The following is a 21,182-nucleotide window of genomic DNA, read 5'->3' on the forward strand; positions in this document are numbered from 1 at the left end:
ACCACAACAATAACAATAAACTGACATTTATATGGGGCTGTGACATTTACAAGCACTTTGTACGTATTAGGGTTACAAGGTGTCCCTAGTCCTCCACCTTTCTTGGTAATGTCATGGCTAATAATTCAGCTCTTCCTACTCTTGATAATGTTCTGGTTGGTGGTTTACACCTTCTAGCAGCTTCAAAAGTAAAGAATGTCCCGTCCCTCCCGATGCAGGTCCTATTAGTACATGAATGATTCCCAATGGGTCATAGACTGAGAGAGTAGCTTCCATTCACCGACCTTCTTAATTCACTGCTGTGAACCCCAAGGTAAATGGATCTCTGTTCACTTAATGGAGATCAGTCTCCCCTCCTTCCAAGCTGATTACTTTTGCTGGCAGAGCCTTTGATGTAGATAAACATTGCCTTATTCTCACAGATGGAACTGAGAAGTCAATGTGATTAGCAGCATGTGAAGCCGTTTTGAACAGAAGTGGTAGCCAGGACTTTTGGAGTTTGGCCTTTGACCTTGATTCTTAAGGTCTCTTTTTTCTTACGTGTGGGCTTCTGAGGGAATAAGAGCCAGGGCATTCTCCTATCTCTACTCTTCACTGCATCCTGGCAAAGAGAGAGTGATTTCTGGGCTGTGTCTACAGTGAAGCCTGGCTTTGCTCGACCTTTTGTCCCTCTCTCTTGACCCTGCTTGCTATCTTGGCTCTTCTTTCTGTTATGACCTGGAGCTGAGTCAGGAAACAAAACCAGAGGCCTGGTTGTAACCTCAACGTGCTTTTGTCGTCCCGTCCTTCCCTCCTTTCCCCCTCCCTCTTCCACCTCTTCTTTCCTCTATTCCCCTTTCACATGCTCCTTCCACTTAGAGAAATTCCATGGTTATCCTCTTTGTGGTAATACTCATGTGCCTTATATTTCTGGGATTCTTATCAAGGATTGTGTTTTCCTTAAATAGAAATAATAACTGATAGATTTTTTTATGGTCCATGTGCTTGATAGATTGGGATATATATATATACACACACACATGTGTGTATGCATATATGTATATGCATGTGTATGTTTATATATATTATATATGTATGCATTACTGAGATACAAATTCCCTTATACTCTATATTCTGATAATCCCCGTTAAAAAGCCCCTCAAGCAAAACTGAATAGTTATTCTGCAGGTTCAATTTTTCTGATGTACTACAACCAGTCAGAAAATCTCAGGAGTCCTGCTATCCTGATAGATTTATTTTCTTTCTTTTCTTTTCTTTTCTTTTTTTTTTTTGCAGGGCAATGAGGGTTAAGTGACTTGCCCAGGGTCACACAGCCAATAAGTGTTAAGTGTCTGAGGTCAAATTTGAACTCAGGTCCCTCCTGAATCCAGGGCCAATGCTTTATCCATTGTGCCACCTAGCTGGCCCTATCCTAATAGATTTAAAAGGTGAAGCAGTTTCAAAAGCTGTAAGAAGTTGAGATGGGGTTCTTCTCTGCCCCACCCCACTCTGGATAACAGATGAAAGAAAATATATCCACATTGCCCCTCCCTACTCCTGTCCTGGCTTATTAAGATCAGAGTTCCTATTTTTATTTATTTTTTTTGTTTTGTTTTTTAGTGAGGCAATTGGGGTCAAGTGACTTGCCCAGGGTCACACAGCTAGTAAGTGTTAAGTGTCTGAGGTCGGATTTGAACTCAGGTCCTCCTGACTCCAGAGCTGCTGCTCTATCCACTGTGCCACCTAGCTGCCCCTAGAGTCCCTATTTTTGAAAGGAGGTCAACACTATTTCTTGCCTCTAGGCATCTGGGGGCATCAGAGATTTTATTTCATCTAGGACACTAAACCACCTCAGATCCCAAGCCTTATCTCATTGAAGACACTGAGGAATTTGGTGCTTCTAGAGACTCAGAGACTGGAAGCTGAAGAAGTGGGCCACAGGTAGGGTATATCTTGGGTGTGCTTTATTCCCCACCTACCCTGAACTTGAAATGAGGCTTGGGAATGGGTGCAGAGCATGAGTTCATTCTAGTCCCCGGGGAACCTAATCATCAATTTTCTTTCCCCTGCTACCATGAATTGGCACAGGTTACACAAGTTTCAATGTCCCCACCTGGGCCTACCTTCATAATGAAGTCACTATCAAGATATATGTTAACTAAATTTGGATAACTAAATAGGATCCTGGCACTTTAGGAGCCAGAGGCAGTAATGATCTGCCCTGACTGCTTTCTCTATCATCACAAGACCCTAAAGCAGTGGTCACCAAACTTTTTTATTACATACCCCACCAGTATATCATGAAGGGGAAAAAATGAGAAGATTTGACAACTGATGGGTGAGAGAGGGTAAGGAGATGAAAATGACACCAAATATATGAACCTGGATGATTGGGAAAGTACCCTCAACAGTAATAGTGAAATTAGGAAGAGAGATGAGTTTAGGAACAAAATCAAGAAGTCTGAGAAGAGACTGTAGTCCATCCATCTACTTGCTTATACAGTGAGTCTCATTCTGTCTGACCCAAGATGAAGACAAGAGTGCAAGTCTGTATGTGTCAGCTACAAAGTGATCTGAGGGAGGTATTTTTCCAGTGGTACATGCACAGATATTATTGTAGGTTTCTAGATTACAGTTAGATCACAAATGATCTGAGGAAACTCCTTTACCTGGCTCAGAATGGGGAGGTTGGGAATAGCATAGTAGAGGGAGGGAGCAGAGCGGGGGAGTCTGGGGATGGGTCTAGTTGTGTTAGAATCAAACTCTCTCTTTGGCTATCATGGAGAGTACACCTCTTCTTATGTCCCAAGAAAAACTGGGCCAGGAAGAAGGGTAAGCATAATCCTTGCTCCTCACTCTTACTTCCAGACTTCTGCTTTGCCACCATCACTCAGTATTGATAGTTACCTTGAGGTTTACTCCATTCATCATTATCACCCAGTCCAACTCCTTGACATAGTCATTCCCTGACCTGTAAGGTCACTTTCTCTCCTTTCTTAAGGATTGTAGTTCTCCTTTCTACCGCAAACCCTGCCCTCACACTTGAGGTCATATATGTATATACTTCTTTGAATACTCTGGCTTCCCGGTTCATCAGCCTCCTCAGCTCCCTTGACCTACATTTTATTATACCTCAGACACATTTTGATGTTTATGCCATTCTGTTTTCACAATTTCATACTTTGTGACCCTGATCTCTGTGATTTTCTCTGACCAAAGCCTCCTCTTATCCAATGACTCCTGTCTCATCCCTCCCAAATCTACTGATTACAACCACTGGACACTCCACTTTTCCTTGTTTTTCCCAGTCTTTCTACCTGATTAAGAGAAAGTGTGCTGTGGTGAATAGTAACCTGTGCTTAGGGTCAGGAAGGTCTAGTCAAATCCACCTCTAACACTAATTAGCTGTGTGACCTTGAGCAAGTCACTTCATCCCTGAATAGAACCTAAGCTCTTGGAGGGCAGGGACTGTTACGTTTGTATTTATCTTCAGCCCCACGAAAAATATTTTTAGTTCTTTTTGATTGATTGGGGGAGTTGGGGGGGACACAGAAGCCCAAAAGGTGTGGAGGGGCCAGACTTAGTTGTGTGTGGTGGTGGTAAATGCTGTGTATATGTGGAGAATGTTGAATTAATGCAATTTAAGTTGTGAGGGATGCATCTACAAGGCTGGAGAGGAGGGAGGAAAAGGGGGAGGGGGGGCTGGGGAGGGTCCATCCTGGAGCAGGGATGGTGAGGACGCTCTCAGGAGAGAACACGTTTTCGGGGCGGTGAGGTGGGGCGTGTAGGGTCATGAGCTGAGCCCCGGCTTTGCAGGATCACCCTCAGCAAAGGACGGTGCTCCCCAGTAAGGTACCTCCGCGTCGCGTCTCAAAGGCGACCATGCAGAGAAAGGAAATAGAAACCTAAAAACCGACCGTGTGACCGCCTTTGCCCTTTTGGACGAAACACATGCGACGCCCACTTCGGGCGCTTTTAAATGACGACGTGACGCTGCTCTCCTGATACAGCAGAAACGCGGAAGTTCTCGCGATATCACGGCCTGCGAGGGTAGGCGGGGAGTAAAAGGGTGGGGCCACACTCCCCAAGTTCGCGCGTGGTAGCTCGCTCCAGCTGGCATCTGCGCATGTCCCGGTGCTCAGCTGCGGGCAGCGGGAGGCGTCTGCTAACTTTTTGTCCTAAACAGTTGGTCTGTGCGGATCTCCGCCTTCCTCCTCCACTTTCTCCTCCTCTGCCTCCGCCTCCTCTGCCTCCGCCTCCTAGTCCGATCCTGTGGGGAGGTGGCTGGTCGGTGGCTGGTGTCCGGAGTCAAGGGCCCCTGGGGCGGGATGGTGCCGCAGAGCCAGGTGAGGACCTCCGGCTGTGTGACCTCAGGCGGGTCGCTTCACCTCGCCGGGCCTCAGTTTCCCTATCTGGAAAATGAGGGATTTGGCCTGGGTATGGCCGCGGGATCCCTTCCGGCTCCAGAGCCATGATCGTAGAAAATGGAGTGCTTCCTTCCCTGTATTATGCCCTAGTTATCCTGTACATAGCTTGTTGGTATTTATTTGCACGTTGCCTCCGTTAGATTGAAGCTCCTTGAGGACAGGGTTCTTCCTTTCCTTCTGTGTCTCCGGCGCTTTGTACAGTGACTGGCACATAGTAGGTTGCTTGGTGTGTGTGTGTGTGGTGTGTGTGTGTGTGTGTGTGTGTGTTTGCACGTTCTTCTTCTTGGGATTGTAACTCCTTGCGGGCAGGGACTGGCCTTTTTCCCTCTTTTCCCCACTACTTAGTTCAGTGCCTGGCACATATTGGGCGATTAGTAAATACTGATCGATTGAGTAAACCAATGGGTTACAGGTCACCCTGTCATATTCCCGCACCAACTGGGCTAGACCTCCACCTTCTCTTCCGAACCCGTCCCTCTCTCCCCACCCCCCCAAGAAAAATAATCTTGTCTAAAGAATCATGGGAATAAATGAACGGAACCAAAACATTGTAACAGTAACAAGAATGGTGTCCCTGACCAACCGTGAATGATTCAGATGACTTAGCTACTGTTTGTAGCTGTAGAATGATCCAAGACAATTCCTAAGGGACTCATGATGAAAAATGCTATTTCACTTTCAGAGAAAGAACTGAAGAAGTATACTTAAAAAAATATTATCTTTGGAAAAGGGGGGTGTTGTCCTTTTCTTTTGCAACATGGCTAATGTGGGAAATGTTTTGCATGACCACGCATACATAATCTATATCAAGTCGTTTTGCCTTCTCAAGATGGGGAAGAGGGAGGGGAAGGAAAGAATATGGAACTCATTTTAAAAAGTTAAAACTTTTGTCCATGTGATGGAGAAAAAAATACAAATTAAATAATAATAAAAGAAATGATAGGGATGCATAAACATGTATGACCTATTGAAATTTAAATTTTTTTCAAGTTTTGAATTCTATCTCAGAGGAGCTAGGTTGAGTCCTGCCTCTGATGTACCTCTGCGACCTTGAGCAGATGACTTAGCCTCCCTAGGACTCAGTTTCCTCATTTGTAAAAGGATAGCCTCAGAGATCCCTTGCGCCTAGATCTGTGATCCTGGGATCTGTTCTTAGTTATGTGGGGCTTCTGTGACAGTGCCTGGGATATTGAGAGGGAAGTCTTTAAAAAAACACCCGTTCCCTCTCCCCCCTCAGTTTTGTGCAGCCCAGTAAAAGTTCACCTTGCTGGTTTGGAGTCAGGCTTGTGTCAGGTTGAAGTGAAACTTAATTGGCCTCACTCTAATTTTTATTTTACTCCCCCAGCTCTTGGTAGTACAGTCTTGGCTCTTGGCTTCAGTAAGAATAATATCAACTGTTTTTAAAGGTTACAAAGCAATCAGTAAATTTATAGCTTTTGTTGAAGATGCTTGGAAAAGTATTTGAATAAAAAAGATGACAGGAATCATGAGTTCCCTTAAATAGGCTACATTTATCTGAAATTAGCCAGTATGAATTTATTTCAGTAACTTAGAATTTTTGATTGTTTTGTAGTTAATGTTTTTTGGTGCAATTTGGAGCATTATTTAACTCCAGGAAATGCCTTTGGATTCAGGGTTGCCAGTTTTTTAGTGAGCCTGGGAAATAATTAACCTGTTTATCCTGTATTTCAGGTTTCTTGTTGTAATTTTAATCCTTGCCTCTATTCACCTGCTTTTGTAAATGTTAGTTTTATTTAATATTTACACAACATAATCTTTAGCAACTGGGTCATGGGGCTGTAGAGGTCATTCCCTCCAACCTGCTCATTTTATAGCTGAGGAAACCGAGGTCCTTTCTGTTAAAATAATGCATCCCGGGTTGGGGGGGGCAGCTAGGTGGCAGTGGATAAAGCACTGGCCCTGGATTCAGGAGTATCTGAGTTCAAATCCAGCCTCAGACACTTGATACTTACCAGCTATGTGACCCTGGGCAAGTCACTTAACCCCCATAGCCCCACAACAAAACAAACAAAAAAATAATGCATCCCTGAATATTTCACAATGATGCATAAACATTTTCACTTAGTTGGTCAGATTAATTTTTAAAAATTGACGTATCAGTGAAATTCTTATACTTGAATGGTATAAAAACGAAAGCAGGTCTAAGATTGTGTTTTTTTTTTCCAGCAGTAAAATGACTGATATATTTCAAAGTTTAAGGACAGACCTAAGAAAGCTTTATATTCTAGTATTTGAATTTGAAAACATAAATGTTTTTCTTGGAGATACCTAAGAATTTTATTAATTTCTCAAGGTCTAAATTTGTTGACTTATTGATAATTTTTCTATGTACATTTTTAGCATATGATAAAACTTCAGTTCACTTCAACAAACATTTATAAAATACTGTTTGCAAAACATTGCCTGTATAATTAAAATTCTCTACTTGCAAGGTACAGTAATTCAAGCTTTGAATGTTTATGATATTCTGAGAAAGTACAGTGTACAGGAAAGTCAGCAGCCCTAGGGTGTATTCATGGCATTAATTACATGTGACTTTGACCCCCTTTTAGGCTTCAGTGTCATCATCTAACAAATAAGTGAATTAAACTGTATTGAAGGACTCTTCCACCTGTAAAATTCTAAAGGTTTTTTTGTTTTGGATTTTTGGTTTTTTTCCTTCTACTTGGGAGGAAAAATAAGATTGTGGTGTGTTATTGATGACCTTTCCTCCCCCCTGCTCTCTGTAGGTTACTGTGTTGTATTTTGCAAGAAGTGCTGAATTAACTGGTGTTCGTTCAGAGACCATTTCTGTGCCACAACAAATAAAGTCTCTGAAGCTCTGGGAAGAGATTGAAAGTCGACATCCTAGGTAGTTTAATATTTGTGGACTACGTTGGGTGGGTGGGGTGGGGGACTTTTTGTGAGGGGGGTGATCATTGAGAGCTCCTTCAGTGTAACAGGGTAGACTGGACTTTATCCCAAGACGTCTTTTTCTACTGGTGAGACACGGTTCCTATAGTCTCCAGAGAATAAAGAAGGCATTGTGGCACAGCAGAAAAAAGCTTTAAGAATACCAGGTATCAGAGGTCCTGAGTTTATGCCAAATTAGCTCTGTGACCTTTGACAAGTCACTTAACTTCTCTAGACCTTAGTTTACTTTCCTCTGAAATGAAGGAGTTCAACTAGATGATCTTAAAGATACATTCCCATACCATCTGTGTAGTTCCATCAACCAGTTGGCACAACTGTTTTCCCCTGGCAGGGATGAATTAAGTAACCTTTATTCTTGATCTTACAGATATTCTTTTTTTTTTTCTGTTCTTGCCCATTATTTATGTTAGTCCTAAGGCTGCTTTTTCGTTATTATTTGTCTGTTTGATGATATGGTATATTGCAGGTTCTGTGTTTTGTTTTCTTTTTGCTTTTGCACATAGTCAGGTTAGCTGATATCATCCTAAGGCAGGACCCAGATTTTCTATATAAGGGAGAGAGGGACACCTTGTAGACTTCGTCCTGCCAGATTCTGACCTGTAAACGGACTGATCTTAAGTAGTATTGCTGGTCCTCATCTCTTTACAAAATTCCTGATTCAGTTATTTCCCAACATTTCCAGTTCACACAGCAGGTTCCCATAGCCCTGTCTTATCTAGAATCTGTAAAACAGACAGCTAAAAAAAAAAAGTGAGTGAATTTAAGCAAGTCTGAATGTAAAGATATGCAAATTTGTTATCAAAGAAAGGATACACTACATTGGTTTATTTTTCACTGATAGATTTTATTTTATATCAGTTTATTTTATATCACTTCTTAACCTTTTTTTTTTTCTTGGGCAGACATGGAGTTAATGTGGTACAGTGGAAATAGAATTGAATTTTGAGTCAGGAGAAATGGATTTGAACACTGACTTTGCTGCATTTTTTACCTGTGTAATCTTAGTTCATTCACTTTGTCTGCTAGGGTCTCAGTTTTCTCATCTATAAAATAGGGTGTTTTAATTAGGCAGTCCCTAAGGACCCTACCTGCTCCAAAGCCTGTAATCTCTATTAATTGCAACAAATCTTGTTCTGGAATTTTTTTTAAATAAGTTTGAGCTCTTTACAAACAAACATTTTAAAGTTGAAATGTCGCAAAGACATCAGAAAACAAAGTTTGCTACAGAATTTTACTTTCTTACATTCATTTCTTCAAGTTTTGAAAAAATAATAGTCATTATAACTTTAGGACATGTATAAATTATTATTATTATTATTGGTTTTTTTTTTTGCAGGGCAATGAGGGTTAAGCGACTTGCCCAGGGTCACACAGCTAGTTAAGTGTTAAGTGTCTGAAACCGAATTTGAACTCAGGTCCTCCTGAATCCAAGGCCAGTGCTTTATCCACTGCGCCACCTAGCTGCCCCTATAAATTATTTTTATACTTATTTTGTAATGTAGCTTTAATGTGTAATGTAGACATTTGTTGTAGACATTTTAATGTAGATATAAATTGGTACCATATTTGACATCATAGTTTTAGCAATGATTAATAGCTGTTAGGAAAGAATATACAGACTTGTAGTTACCTCTACTTTTGTTTATATGAACAACTTATTATATTCATCTTAGAGTCAGACTGAATGAACAGCCTGGGGTTGAACTCAACCACTTGCTATTTTGAGTTTGCCTGCCTGTTCATAGAGCTTTAAAAAAAAAAAAAGAGGCCATTCATGTGCCTGATCCTGTGGAAACATCATTGGCCCTGCCCAGAAGATGACTGCTATGGAAGAGGTTTTGGGAAATCCTCTTTCCTATGGCCTAGTATATGTCATCTGCAGCACATGTGTTTTTATACTTTTTTGGGGGGGGGCAGAGCAATGAGGGTTAAGGGACTTGCCCAGGGTCACACAGCTAATAAGTGTCAATTGTCTGAGGCCGGATTTGAATTCAGGTCCTCTTGAATCCAGGGCCAATGCTTTATCCACTACACCGCCTAGCTGCCCAAAGTTTGTTTTGTTTTGTTTTGTTTTGGGGTTTTTTTGCGGGGCAATGAGGGTTAAGCAATTTGCCCAGAGTCACACAGCTACTAAGTGTCAAGTGTCTGAGGCCAGATTTGAAGTCAGGACCTCCTGAATCCAGGGCCAGTGTTAGCACGTGTGTTTTTAAAAATGCTTTATGACTCACAGAAAGAAACAGAGTGGCATATTGGTTAGGGGCCTGGCCTTGGAGTCAGAAAGAAAGATCTGTTTCTGACACATGCCTGATGACAGGCAAGGCATTTAATATCTCAGTGCCCCAGGAAAGTGTTTAAGACTCTAAGATCGGGGCAGCTAGGTGGCGCAGTGGATAGAGCACCGGCCCTGGAGTCAGGAGTACCTGAGTTCAAATCCGTCCTCAGACACTTAACACTTACTAGCTGTGTGACCCTGGGCAAGTCACTTAACCCCAATTGCCTCACTAAAAAAAAAAAAAAGACTCTAAGATCAGTCACTGACCTGCAACACCAGAGGGTGAAATCATAGGTGAAGACAAGAAAAAAGACACTTTATAGTAAATACTATCTTGATCACCAGCTGCTGGTTTATTAGACATCTAATATCATCTTTTTGCTTAAGTGGGGAGAGCAGTGAAAGGGCTTAACTGCTAGTCCGAAGAGGCTAGCTATTTTCTCATTAAAACATGAGTTGAGGGGGCAGCTAGGTGGTGCAGTGGATAAAGCACTGGCCTTGGATTCAGGAGGACTTGAGTTCAAATCCAGCCTCAGACACTTGACACTTAACTAGCTGTGTGACCATGGGCAAGTCACTTAACCCTCATTGCCCAAACAAACAAACCAACAAAAAACCATGAGTTGAAAGCTTTGGGATGACATTCAACAAAAATGATAATTTATGCCTTTATTGGCATTTAATAATTATTTAAGGATATAGCAGAATTCCATTGTAATAGCCATATATACCATGCCATATCATATTCCTCTAAATATATCAGTAAAAAAGTTCAACATAAGTAGGTTTAAATCTTGACTTATGGGGTTATCAGTATACAAATGCAGTACATGAAGTACAGAATGCAGGGATAAAATATTCTGTTTCCGCTTGGGATAGAAAAGAGAGATTGATTTTGAGCAAGAGATTTGCCTTTTTGTTTTGAGTTCTTTCTTAAAGGAATTTAGCCTATACAAAGGGAGAGTAACGCAGAATAATGTATATCATTTACTGTGTGGTTTCATTTTACTTTTTCCCTCCTATCTCACAAATGGCTCAATACTTGTTTGTTTTTTCATTTTTTCTATGTGTTTCTTGCCTTTGTTTATAGAATAATAAATATATCTTCTCTGGATTGGGTTTCCATATTTTGGATTTTGAAAAGAATGAAATTTTACTTATTGGTTTTAAGAAACTTACTTATCACAACTTTGACAGCTCCTTTAAAATGATGGCTTAGCTTTTATGTTTTCTTCAGGTTAGCTGATGTAAGAGATCAAGTGATATTTGCTGTTCGTCAGGAATATGTCCAGCTTGGAGATCAGCTCCTGTTCCTACAGCCAGGTGACGAGATTGCAGTCATTCCCCCCATTAGCGGAGGATAGTATCTCTGGGCAGTTGGGGTATGTATGGTTTCCACTTGTTACCAGTGTTACATAGAAGAAAAAGATATGAGAAAACTCATCAGCAGTTCTCTTGGGCTTGCTGGTTTTTTGTTGTATGCCTGGACCAGTTATTTTTGTTCTAAGATGCCATGCTAATATCAATTTGAAGCATTCCTGCCTTATAGAGTCATAGATCTAGAACTAGAAGGGACTTCAGGATGCATCTGGGCCAATTTCCTTACTTTACGCATAAGGAAGCTTGAAACCCAGGGAAATTAAGCGATTTGCTCAAGGTCATCTAGTTAACAGTCAGCAGATGTATAATTTGAACCCAAGTCCTCTGACTGCAGACTCATTTATCTTTCCTTTATACTACACTGCTTCCTGTTTTGGGTCTGTGTCTCATTCACGTACACAAGAATCTTAATCAAGGGCTCTAATGGACAAAGGAGTTCTTCATTGCTGGAATGGGAAAACATTATACTTCACAACAGGCATAGCATTCATTTCTTTTGTGTGGACCTGACAAACAATGCCTCAAGTAGTGCCACCCTGGCATGTCAGGGCCATATCATCTTTGTAAACTATTCAACGGAAATCTGGCCTTAATTGTGCATAGTATAAGGTGATCATTTAATGTATATCGGTGTCCCAGCCTTGGCTTAATGTAAACAGGAAGAATGTGGCGTGGTTTATGTTATCCATGTTAAAGTGGCATAATAGTTATATAAAATACATACACAGATGCATATATATAATACATCAATATATGTATGTATTTGTATAGACAGAGAGAGAGCATGCATTGTTTGCCTTCTCTGGATTTATATAAGGAGGAGTATTTCATGCATATGAATCTGTTACATTTCTCCAGTTTAAAAAAAATATTTCAGAATTTGTGTTACATAATCCCAGACCTAGTCATAAATTATTCTTGTAGTGGTGTGGGCCATTTGAGGAACATAAATTATGGCTGTGGAAATAAGCTCTGTTTTAAAGTTTCCAGACCTAAGTTTGCTTATTCATTATGGTTCTTTAAGGAAAAAGAAGAGGGGCAGCTGGGTGGCACAGTGGATAAAGCACTGGTCCTGGATTCAGGAGGACCTGAGTTCAAATCCAGCCTCAGATACTTGACACTTACTAGCTGGGTGACCCTCATTGCCCCGCAAAACAAAACAAAACAAAAAGAATAAGAGGTGGAAAGAAAATATGGTGGTGAGTTGACTGTAGCTGTGCTTGGCTATATCTTTTAGACCTTTGCTTTGGTATTGAGTAATAGTATGGAAGAAACTTTTCTTTCCCTAGATATATGGCCAGATATAGCACAAGTTGTGATCATGACTTGTGCTGTAATTATCAGCTTTTTCCTCCCTTCTCACTGCTGCAACTAGAACCCCTTGGGACTGAGTACAAGATCAACTCCAGTGCAGAGAGGAAGGGAGGAGGATGAAGACAGCTGACTTCAGGGTCAAGGTGTGTGTAATAGGATTGCATTTGCCAGATGTAATAATAAGTGGCATTCACTATAGTGTGGCAGTTAGGGAAATTGTGGAGTGGAAGGAAATGAGTCATCAGAGCCGATTTGTTTGTCCTTCCAGAGGCTGGAGTGCATATAGGGGAGATAACTGTCAGCAGTGTCGACTTGAACTTTAAGGTCTTTGAAGACAGATTGTAGCTGTAGAAGGATTCCTATCCTTCTGGATCTTGAGTCTCAACTCAGCCTTCAGTTTTATGGCCTGAGCAAGTCACATCACTGCTCTGAGCTTCAGTTTTCCAATCTGTAAAATGGGGATAATAATATTCGTATCACCTCTCACAAAGTTGCTGTAAAGAGAGCACTTTGTAAAGAGCAAATCGTGTTGTGAATATGAAAGAGTTTTGTTATTTTCATCACACTTGACATGTAATTACTCCTGATATACCCTACATGAATGTAAATTAAAGCCTCTCTCTCCCAAAACATAACTGACTACATTAGAAAATACATCATACACAATTAACCCATGAGCTAGGGACTTCCATCCTCAGTATCCAACTGGTTTCACCTCATCATCTCATTTAACTGACTTGTTTTTTTGTTTTTTATCTTTTAATACTTGAGAAGGAAGGAAAGGGTTAGTAATAATGCTTAGTGATTTCTGTAAATATTTTTGTTTCTAGGGAATCTATGAATGCAATTGAAGACAAACCTAAAGATATAATCAAATTTACTGCTGAGAAGCTCTCAGTAGATGAAGTCTCACAGTTGGTGATTTCTCCTGTCTGTGGAGCTGTGTCTCTGTTTGTGGGTGAGTTTTAATTTTCACACTGTTGTAAGTAGCACAGGAACAATCCTATCTTCTGATGGTTCTGCTTCTGCTCAGCTAAAACATGACTTCTTAGTTAACATTTTCAAAATTTACAAGTAAATATTCTGACAAATGTGATGTTGAGGAACTTAGTTGTTTAATATGTTATTGGTATTTTAGTAAGTTCCAAAAAACTGCAACTCAAATTCTAATATGTAAGGATCAGAAAAAAATGTACTGTCATTACTTAGAATCTTTTTATTTTTTCTCTTTAATTTTGAAGAAAAATTTTCCTGTCATAGAAACGATACAGTAACATAAATTATTTTCTTTTGAGTGTTGAATATCATCCTGTGGTGCCATAAGAGGAACACTTTCATTCCTCTGAGTGAAATAATTATTCTATATTTAGCTTTCCTCTTAAATCTGGGCCTAAAGATTATTTTTATGTAGCAATTATAATTGCTACACAGGTTCTGGAAAGCTTTTAAATTGATATTGGGGGCGCAGCTAGGTGGCTCAATGGATAAAGCACTGGCCGTGGATTCAGGAGGACCTGAGTTCAAATGCCACCTCAGATACTTGACACTCATTAGCTGTGTGACCCTGGGCAAGTCACTTAACCCCCATTGCCATGCCAAAAAAAAAATTGATTTTGGACTGATTAAGGTTACTGTTCTGTGAAGAAAAAAATAATCTTTCTTTTGTTGAAGGTACCATAATATTTGTATTTTTAAGGAAATATGCGATGTTACTAATTAATTTTTTTCTTTTATTTTAGGGACTACAAGAAATAACTTTGAAGGGAAAAAAGTTGTTAGCTTAGAATATGAAGCATATGTGCCAATGGCGGAAGCTGAAGTCAGAAAAATATGTGCTGCTGTTAGACAGCAGTGGCCAGTCAAGCACATAGCTGTGTGTCATCGGCTTGGGTGAGCTGGACCTCGTTGCATCTTTGTAAATTTCAATACCATTTGCTGCCCATTTTAAAACTTGTGTTGATCATAATGTGGAGCATTTGACACGATAATCCTGCAACTGAACTATATCAGGGGGAGAGGATATATATGTAGTAGAAATCTGAGAGCCATTGTGATATTCACTTTTGGCTTCCTTTTTCAGCTTTTTCACTTGTTTTTTTTTTCTCTTTTTTTTCCCCAAACACTAAATTCATCAGCATAAATTATTCCAGTTCTTTCTACACATATTGTGCTCAGTCTGATAGCCATGGGAATTAGCAAAAATATGGCTATAGGATGTACTTAACATTCTTGAAAATTCTCAATTGTCCATGGTCTATGAATCTAATGGACCAGCACCCTTAAAGTAAAGTGACTAGCAGATGTTTAATTTAGTTTTCATTCTTATATAATTAAGATAAATGGAGTTTCAGGTTTTCTAGGGAGTTCTTGAAATGGGGATTTACTAGGGGCTACAATGTACAATGGAAATTACATAGAAAATACTGTCTCTACTTAGAAGTACCATAGAATATTCAACATGATGTACCCATGTGTATAATATAATTGATTCTTTCCCTTCTCTAAAAGATAGGATAGATGCATAACAACAGATTGGCTCAAATTCTCTTTTCCCATATGAATATAATTATGGTATGGAATATAGTTTCAACACTCTATTTAAGAACTATATGATATTCTTATAGCAAACCCTATAAGTTGTACCTAGCAAATTACCTTTGTTACTTAAAACACAAGTTGATCAGATTGATTTTAAAACATTTTTTTCCTTCATCTTACTTCAGCTTAGTTCCAGTAACAGAAGCAAGTGTGGTCATTGCTGTGTCTTCAGCACATAGGGCTGCATCCCTTGAAGCTGTGAAATATGTTATTGATACATTAAAAGCCAAAGTTCCAATTTGGAAAAAGGTAAAAATCTTGATATCTGATTTTGTAATTTGACCATACTTATATATGCTTAGGAATGAAGGCATTTTACACATTATGTATGCTAAGGAATCCATATCATCTTAGGGCTGATCTATTGCAGTTAGCTTCCTAAAACACTGATCCCAACATGTCATGTCCCTCCCCTATTTAAAAACTGTAAAATATATAGGACAGAGTCAGTACTTACCTTGACATTCAAGATCCTCCGCATTCTATTCCCAGTCTACCTTTCCAGCCTTCCATTCCATTACTTCCCTTGTGAGTTCTTTTTTAGCCATCCTGGTCTGTTTACTGTTCTTCAAATATGCTTATGCTTTACTAGCTATGTTCCCTTTCTTGGGATGCTATTCCCTCTTCACACTTTCATTTTCATACTTTTTCCCTGACTACTCAGGCTCAAATTAATCTCTTCTTTGAACTCATTTTCTTGATATCTTTTTAATTTGAAGAATTTATGGCCCTTGAGAGCAAGGGCTATTTATTGTATCCCCTGCAGTACCTGAAATATCTTCTAGGTGGGAACTAGCCTTGTGATTTCATTGTCATAGGGAATTCCCCTCTCTAAATACAAATTGGCACCTTCTTTGAAATTTATAGTCTGTAAGTATTGCCTGAACCACTAAGAGGTTAATGGTTAGTGTGTGTCAGAGGCAGGATTAAAACCAGGCCTTCTTGGCTCCAGAGCCAGGAAGTAGTAGCTTTCAAGTAGCTTTTGACAACATGGTGCTTCTCTGCAGAAAGAAGAGTCAAGTCCTAATTGAATTGTATACTAGGCCCTCAATAAATTGTTTGATTGATTATTTGTGGTGAATTGAGCTAACAATATTAAAGACCTAAAAAATGACTTTACATTCCCTGTATAATATTTAGGTACTCAATATACATTGAATTAAAAAATAACAACTAGTTTTAAATACATTTTTTAAACTTTTTCCATTAACATGAAATCTGGGCCTTGACCACATCATAGATACTGAGACTTACAAACACCTCATTTAACATTTTTCTTTTTTGTTTTCAAGTTGCTGGGTTGTCTATTTTCATGAAGGAGGAGATAAAGTTGTTCTAAATCTGCCCATACTCTCTTCCCCTGCCCAGCCATTATATTAAATAAAGTGTGTGGTGTGTTGTTTTTTTAAGTAGAGTTAATTTTTAAATTCATCAAAATATATATGCTGCACTTTTGAGTAGATGTAGATAATAGCACTAAGTGGGGAAAAACGTATCAAGACAAAGATGAAAAAAGACTCCTGTTCACAAAAAAGCATTTTAGTAATAGTAGGGACACTATTAAAATCGATAAGAAGACAGATTATTAGCAACTAATTGCCTACCAATTCAAATTATTGACTTATACTTTCAGAAAGATTTTAATTTAGTTTTTTTGTTTTGTTTTTGTAGAATTTTTGGGGGAAAGACTTGGTCTTTGTTAACTTACTTTTATCATTTTTCAAGGAAATCCTTGGTACTTAATATCAGGAGAAACAAGATTGTTTATTTGAATATATATTTCACTTTTAAATGTTGTGATAGGTGACTAGTGGGGTATTGCTTAGTCTTAAAAAAGCTTTTAGCCCTTTCCATAAGCATTTCCTGTTCTGTGACCTGCTGGGTAGATTATGATCCTTACTCCAGCTATATTAGGGATTCTGGGGGGTTCTTTTTGTTGTTTTTCCTCCCCTGAACCCTTGGGAAAATTAGACAGGAAAGTAAGATGTTTATATCTTTTCTTCCTATCCTCAGTAGAGGAAATATGGGAGGGAACTTCTAATAGCCATCAGGGATGATACATCTTGAGAGAAATAAATTTACTCAATTTTAACAAATAACAAACATTCATTAACTACCTATTATGTCTTGGGTACTGTGAAAAAAAAATAGGGTATTTCCAAAGACAGAAGTGCTGTTTCTGTTATTAAATGATTATAGTTGGGCCACCACAGTATAGAGAATGAGGTTTAACCGAGAACAGGATTTTGAGGTTGATATTAAACGATGAGTGGAAACTAGATCTAAACAAATGGTGTTTCTTGATAATGTGAACAGTGGAGTGCTTGGGAAGGGACAGTGATATTGGAAAAAAATACTATAAAATAAAATTTAAAAAAATATGTGGAGAGGACTAGATGACTGCCCAGGTAGTGTAGTGTACTGTACTGAAAGTGTAGTGTATTCAGAGTTGGAAAGGAAGGATTCAAGCCATTTCTCTGGTTTTTACTAGCTATGTGCTCTTGAGTCAATTATGTAACTTTTTAGTCTTATCTATAGGATACATAGCCCCATTTTATAAGTACTCTGTGCTATGAAAGTGTGAGGTGTTATCATTAATCCAGGAAGCTAAAGAGTTCATCAGCACCTTACTAGTTCAGCTTTAGCTTTCTACTCTTGTGGAGTATAATAGGAGCTTCCCCCATTGTAACTTCCTCTTAGGGTTCATTTAGTCAAGAGTAAAAGGGCTTCTTTTTCTTGGCAAGTAGTATTCTGTCTTTGCAGACAGGTTAAGCTTTGGGTCACTGCTTAGATGAAAGCCAACTGCCATTTTGACTAAGGATCTTTGAAAAGACATAAAGGAGTCTTATCAGACCAAAAAAAAGGGTGGTGTTACAGGAGGAGGAGCCCTGTTGTTTAAGGGTGTTGTCAGGGATAGACAGGTAAGGTAGAAACACGAGTCTCCAAAATCAGTTTCTTTAAGCAACTGATAGGAATAAAGTTCTAGTCAGGTTATTGGTATGTACCATGATTTTCCATAGAAGATAATTATAATTTTGGTCTGGAAAGGAAACAGGGGCATAATCCCATTGAGAGTGGCTCACTTCTTCCCCCTGCATGTATACCACTTCCAGAGAGAACATGGTTGGACAGTAGAGAGAGGAAGGACAGAGTGTTACCCCCATATTCCTCAGATAAATTTAGCATAATTATGGTTTGTATTTCAAGAATAGAAGGGGAGTAGAGAGGAATGTAGTGCCCTATAGCCAACGGCCCTTATTTCACTGAGTGGGACATAGGGTTCCCAGATTTAGATTTGGAAAGGATTTTAGAGTTCACTTAGTTTAACTCCTTCATTTAATACATGGCCTATTAAATGAAGCCTAGAGAGGTAAGAGAATTTGACCAAACACATAGAAAATAAGTGGCTGAGCCAGGATTTAAACCCAAATCCATCATAGCTTAGATTTTTTTTTTTTTAGTGAGGCAGTTGGGGTTAAGTGACTTGCCCAGGGTCACACAGCTAATAAGTGTTAAGTGTCTGAGGCCGGATTTGAACTCAAGTACTCCTGACTCCAGGGCTGATGCTCTATCCACTGCGCCACCTAGCTGCCCCCATACCTTAGATTTAAAGCAGTCTGGGAATGACTATGATAGGGAAAACTCATATCTAGAGGAAAACAATTTAGGTTGTGATGTTGTAGGTTTGAGTACCCTTCTAACTTACCCAGGCATCTGTGTCTCTACATCTTAGAAAATGATCATCTTGAATTGCCATGGCTAACTGTGGGGAAACATCTTTGGGAATTTAACTAGACTAAATCTTGGACAACAGACATATGTTGTCACCTAATACATACGTCAGTCCTTTCCAGATTGGTAGGATCTGCCAGAACTCATATTTTGGCAAAGTCTTGGAAATTCATTTCCATTAACTTTGTCATGCGGCGACACCACAGTAGAGTTTCAATGGATGCTGAAGAATTTAAGTAATGACTTTTTTTTTTTTTTTTTAGTGAGGCAGCTGGGGTTAAGTGACTTGCCCAGGGTCACACAGCTAGTAAGTGTCAAGGGTCTGAGGCCGCATTTGAACTCAGATCCTCCTGAATCCAGGGCCGGTGCTCTATCCACTGCACCACCTAGCTGTCCCCACTATTTTATTTAGAACTTTTACACTTATTGTGAAAAAAATACTGTATTTTCAAAATTATGTTTTTTATTTTTAGGAGCTTTATGAAGAAGAAACATCATCTTGGAAAAGAAACAAAGAATGCTTTTGGACAAAAATGATTAATTTTTACTAAATGAAAATTTATAACTCTAAATTTGCTCCACTTACTGTAATTGCATGTTGTTTTCTTTATTTCTGAGCCTTTTTGATCTTTCTGAGGCAGTATGGTATAGTGAACAGAGTTGGACTTTGTGTCTAACTCTTACTAGGCATTTTGACTGTTATAAAGTCATAATAACCGCTCAGAACCTCACTTTTCTTATCTTTGATGATACTACCTAGCTTACAGAGTCATGATATTTGGCCAAAGGCAGGTTCTCTTAATTGCATCCCAGTGAGGCAGCAAGGAAAATGTATAGGGGGCCATTTAGGAATGAGGCATTGGGAGGAACAATGACATGATTTATATTTAGGGAGTGATAAGAGAAGTGAGCCTGTTCTGTTACCAAGTTAATTTTGTGGTCAGCTTACAGGTATGTATTTCTCCTTCTTGTACCTCCTAGAAGATCAGTAATAACATAGGTATTGGTAAAGTTGGAATGGGAGACCCTAGTATAGTTATTTTCTTCTCTTGAATTGGAATGTGAAATCAAGGAGCAAAGAAATTTAAAGTTGAAATAAATATTTCAGTCAGTCCTGAGAGTTCAATGGCCTTTGTGCTTTTAATACTTAACTTCCAACCAGGTATAATGACATGACTCTAGAAAACATATATGTAATAAAAATACATATCCTTCAATTCCTGGGGCATGAAGGGTCAATTAATTTTTTCAACAAAGATAATATAAATAGTTAATATTATATGTATTGTGATGTTTCAAATCTATATTGTGTGATTGCCTTAAATTAGAAGCTTCAGCACAGTCTTGGGGCATTAAACATTTATTAAAGCATACAGATATTTACAAGGAGTTCAGAAAGTTAAAAAAAAGAAGTCCTACCTAGCCTAGAGTTCCAGCCTGGTTGGGTTCTTCCTCAAGTCCTCCTCCACGAGCATGCTTCAATCAGGAACTCTCTCAGCAACTGATTGTGGAAGCTTTTTATAGGTCTGGAACAGAGGCGGACCTTACACACTGCTTCAAGCTGATTGGTTGGTTGTCATCCAAATCATTGGTTCTGAAGGTGTTCTCAAGGTGTGATTACAATCCAGTTAACTTGAAGTAGGTTAATCAGCAGTCAATCACTCTCACTTGATTCAGTCAGTCTAGATTAATCTCCAGGTGGGTCTTTGAGTATCTGCTAAATCTCATTATTTCATCACAGTATGTTCCAAGCTTCAGAGTTCTTTCTTACCACAGATCAATGTATATTTTTTTGTTGACTCATTCTCAGTTCTGTATGAATTTTAGTCAGTAGTTATAAAATCAAGAAAATGTACTGATTTATTATGTTACTTGTGTTGATGCCTGTCATGCAAAATTGGGTCATTGAAGACTTGTATGGACATGACGAACTAAAAGTGAGCAGAACTAGAAAGTGATTAATAACAGCATTATAAAGAAAAACAACTTGAAAGACTTGGGAACTGTGAACAGTTCTAAAGGCTTAAGAACAATATACTGCAATGCTCAGCCAAGATTCCAGAAAACCAATCATGCTGCCCCACCTCCTAAGAGAGGTGATAGATTCAAGGTTCAGAAGGGGCCATTCTTTTTTGTACATAACCACTGTGAGAATTTGTTTTGCTTGACTGCAGACTTGTTACAACTGTTTTGGTGTTTGTTTGTTTTTCCCTCAATGGGAATGAGGGGTGAGTTGAGCTGTGAGAAGAAGGGTAAGGTAAGAAAGAAAAGAGTCATCGAAGCATTAAAAAAATTATAGAAAAGCCAGAACACAGACGAGGTCAGTGTTAAAAGTTACATACAGAATTTATTATAGAAGGAAAAGTAAGCAGCAATTTGTGGTTTCTTACGCCATCTTTTTTTTCTCTTCTATTTTGTATATAAAATACTCTTTTTATTTGGGTGGTCCAGAAATAAAACAATAAAAGCAAAATATTAAATTGGACCCAATCCTACTAGAAAGATAACTATCAGAGATCCTCTGACAAATGATTTTTTAAAATTCT

General features: G+C 39.0%; 1 protein-coding gene across 8 annotated transcripts; it reads left to right on the forward strand.

The window, feature by feature from the left end:
• Positions 1 to 4,085: 4,085 nt before the first annotated feature.
• MOCS2 (molybdenum cofactor synthesis 2) lies at positions 4,086 to 19,853 on the forward strand. Of its 8 annotated transcripts, none has more exons than XM_043993342.1 (6): positions 4,091 to 4,325; positions 7,157 to 7,278; positions 13,137 to 13,264; positions 14,046 to 14,196; positions 15,030 to 15,153; positions 19,110 to 19,853. In XM_043993342.1, the coding sequence occupies exons 1-6, from the start codon at positions 4,308 to 4,310 to the stop codon at positions 19,185 to 19,187; spliced, it is 621 nt and encodes a 206-aa protein (XP_043849277.1). In that variant the 5' UTR covers positions 4,091 to 4,307; the 3' UTR covers positions 19,188 to 19,853. The 8 variants fall into 8 exon arrangements, 7 of the variants coding, with proteins under 7 accessions (XP_043849467.1, XP_043849277.1, XP_043849312.1 ...); XM_043993377.1 differs by lacking the exon at positions 7,157 to 7,278 and adding an exon at positions 10,850 to 10,994 and having other exon boundaries at positions 4,092 to 4,325; XM_043993396.1 differs by lacking the exon at positions 4,091 to 4,325 and adding an exon at positions 10,850 to 10,994.
• The last annotated feature ends 1,329 nt before the right edge of the window (positions 19,854 to 21,182 follow it).

The sequence above is a fragment of the Dromiciops gliroides genome, chromosome 1, assembly GCF_019393635.1.
Source record: "Dromiciops gliroides isolate mDroGli1 chromosome 1, mDroGli1.pri, whole genome shotgun sequence".
Classification (NCBI taxonomy): Eukaryota; Metazoa; Chordata; class Mammalia; order Microbiotheria; family Microbiotheriidae; genus Dromiciops; species Dromiciops gliroides.

Coding starts and splice junctions, on each gene's coding strand:
- MOCS2 (XM_043993342.1), top strand. Junction 13,265..14,045: donor AGCTGTGTCTCTGTTTGTGG/GTGAGTTTTAAT, acceptor CTTTTATTTTAG/GGACTACAAGAAATAACTTT. Junction 14,197..15,029: donor GCTGTGTGTCATCGGCTTGG/GTGAGCTGGACC, acceptor ATCTTACTTCAG/CTTAGTTCCAGTAACAGAAG.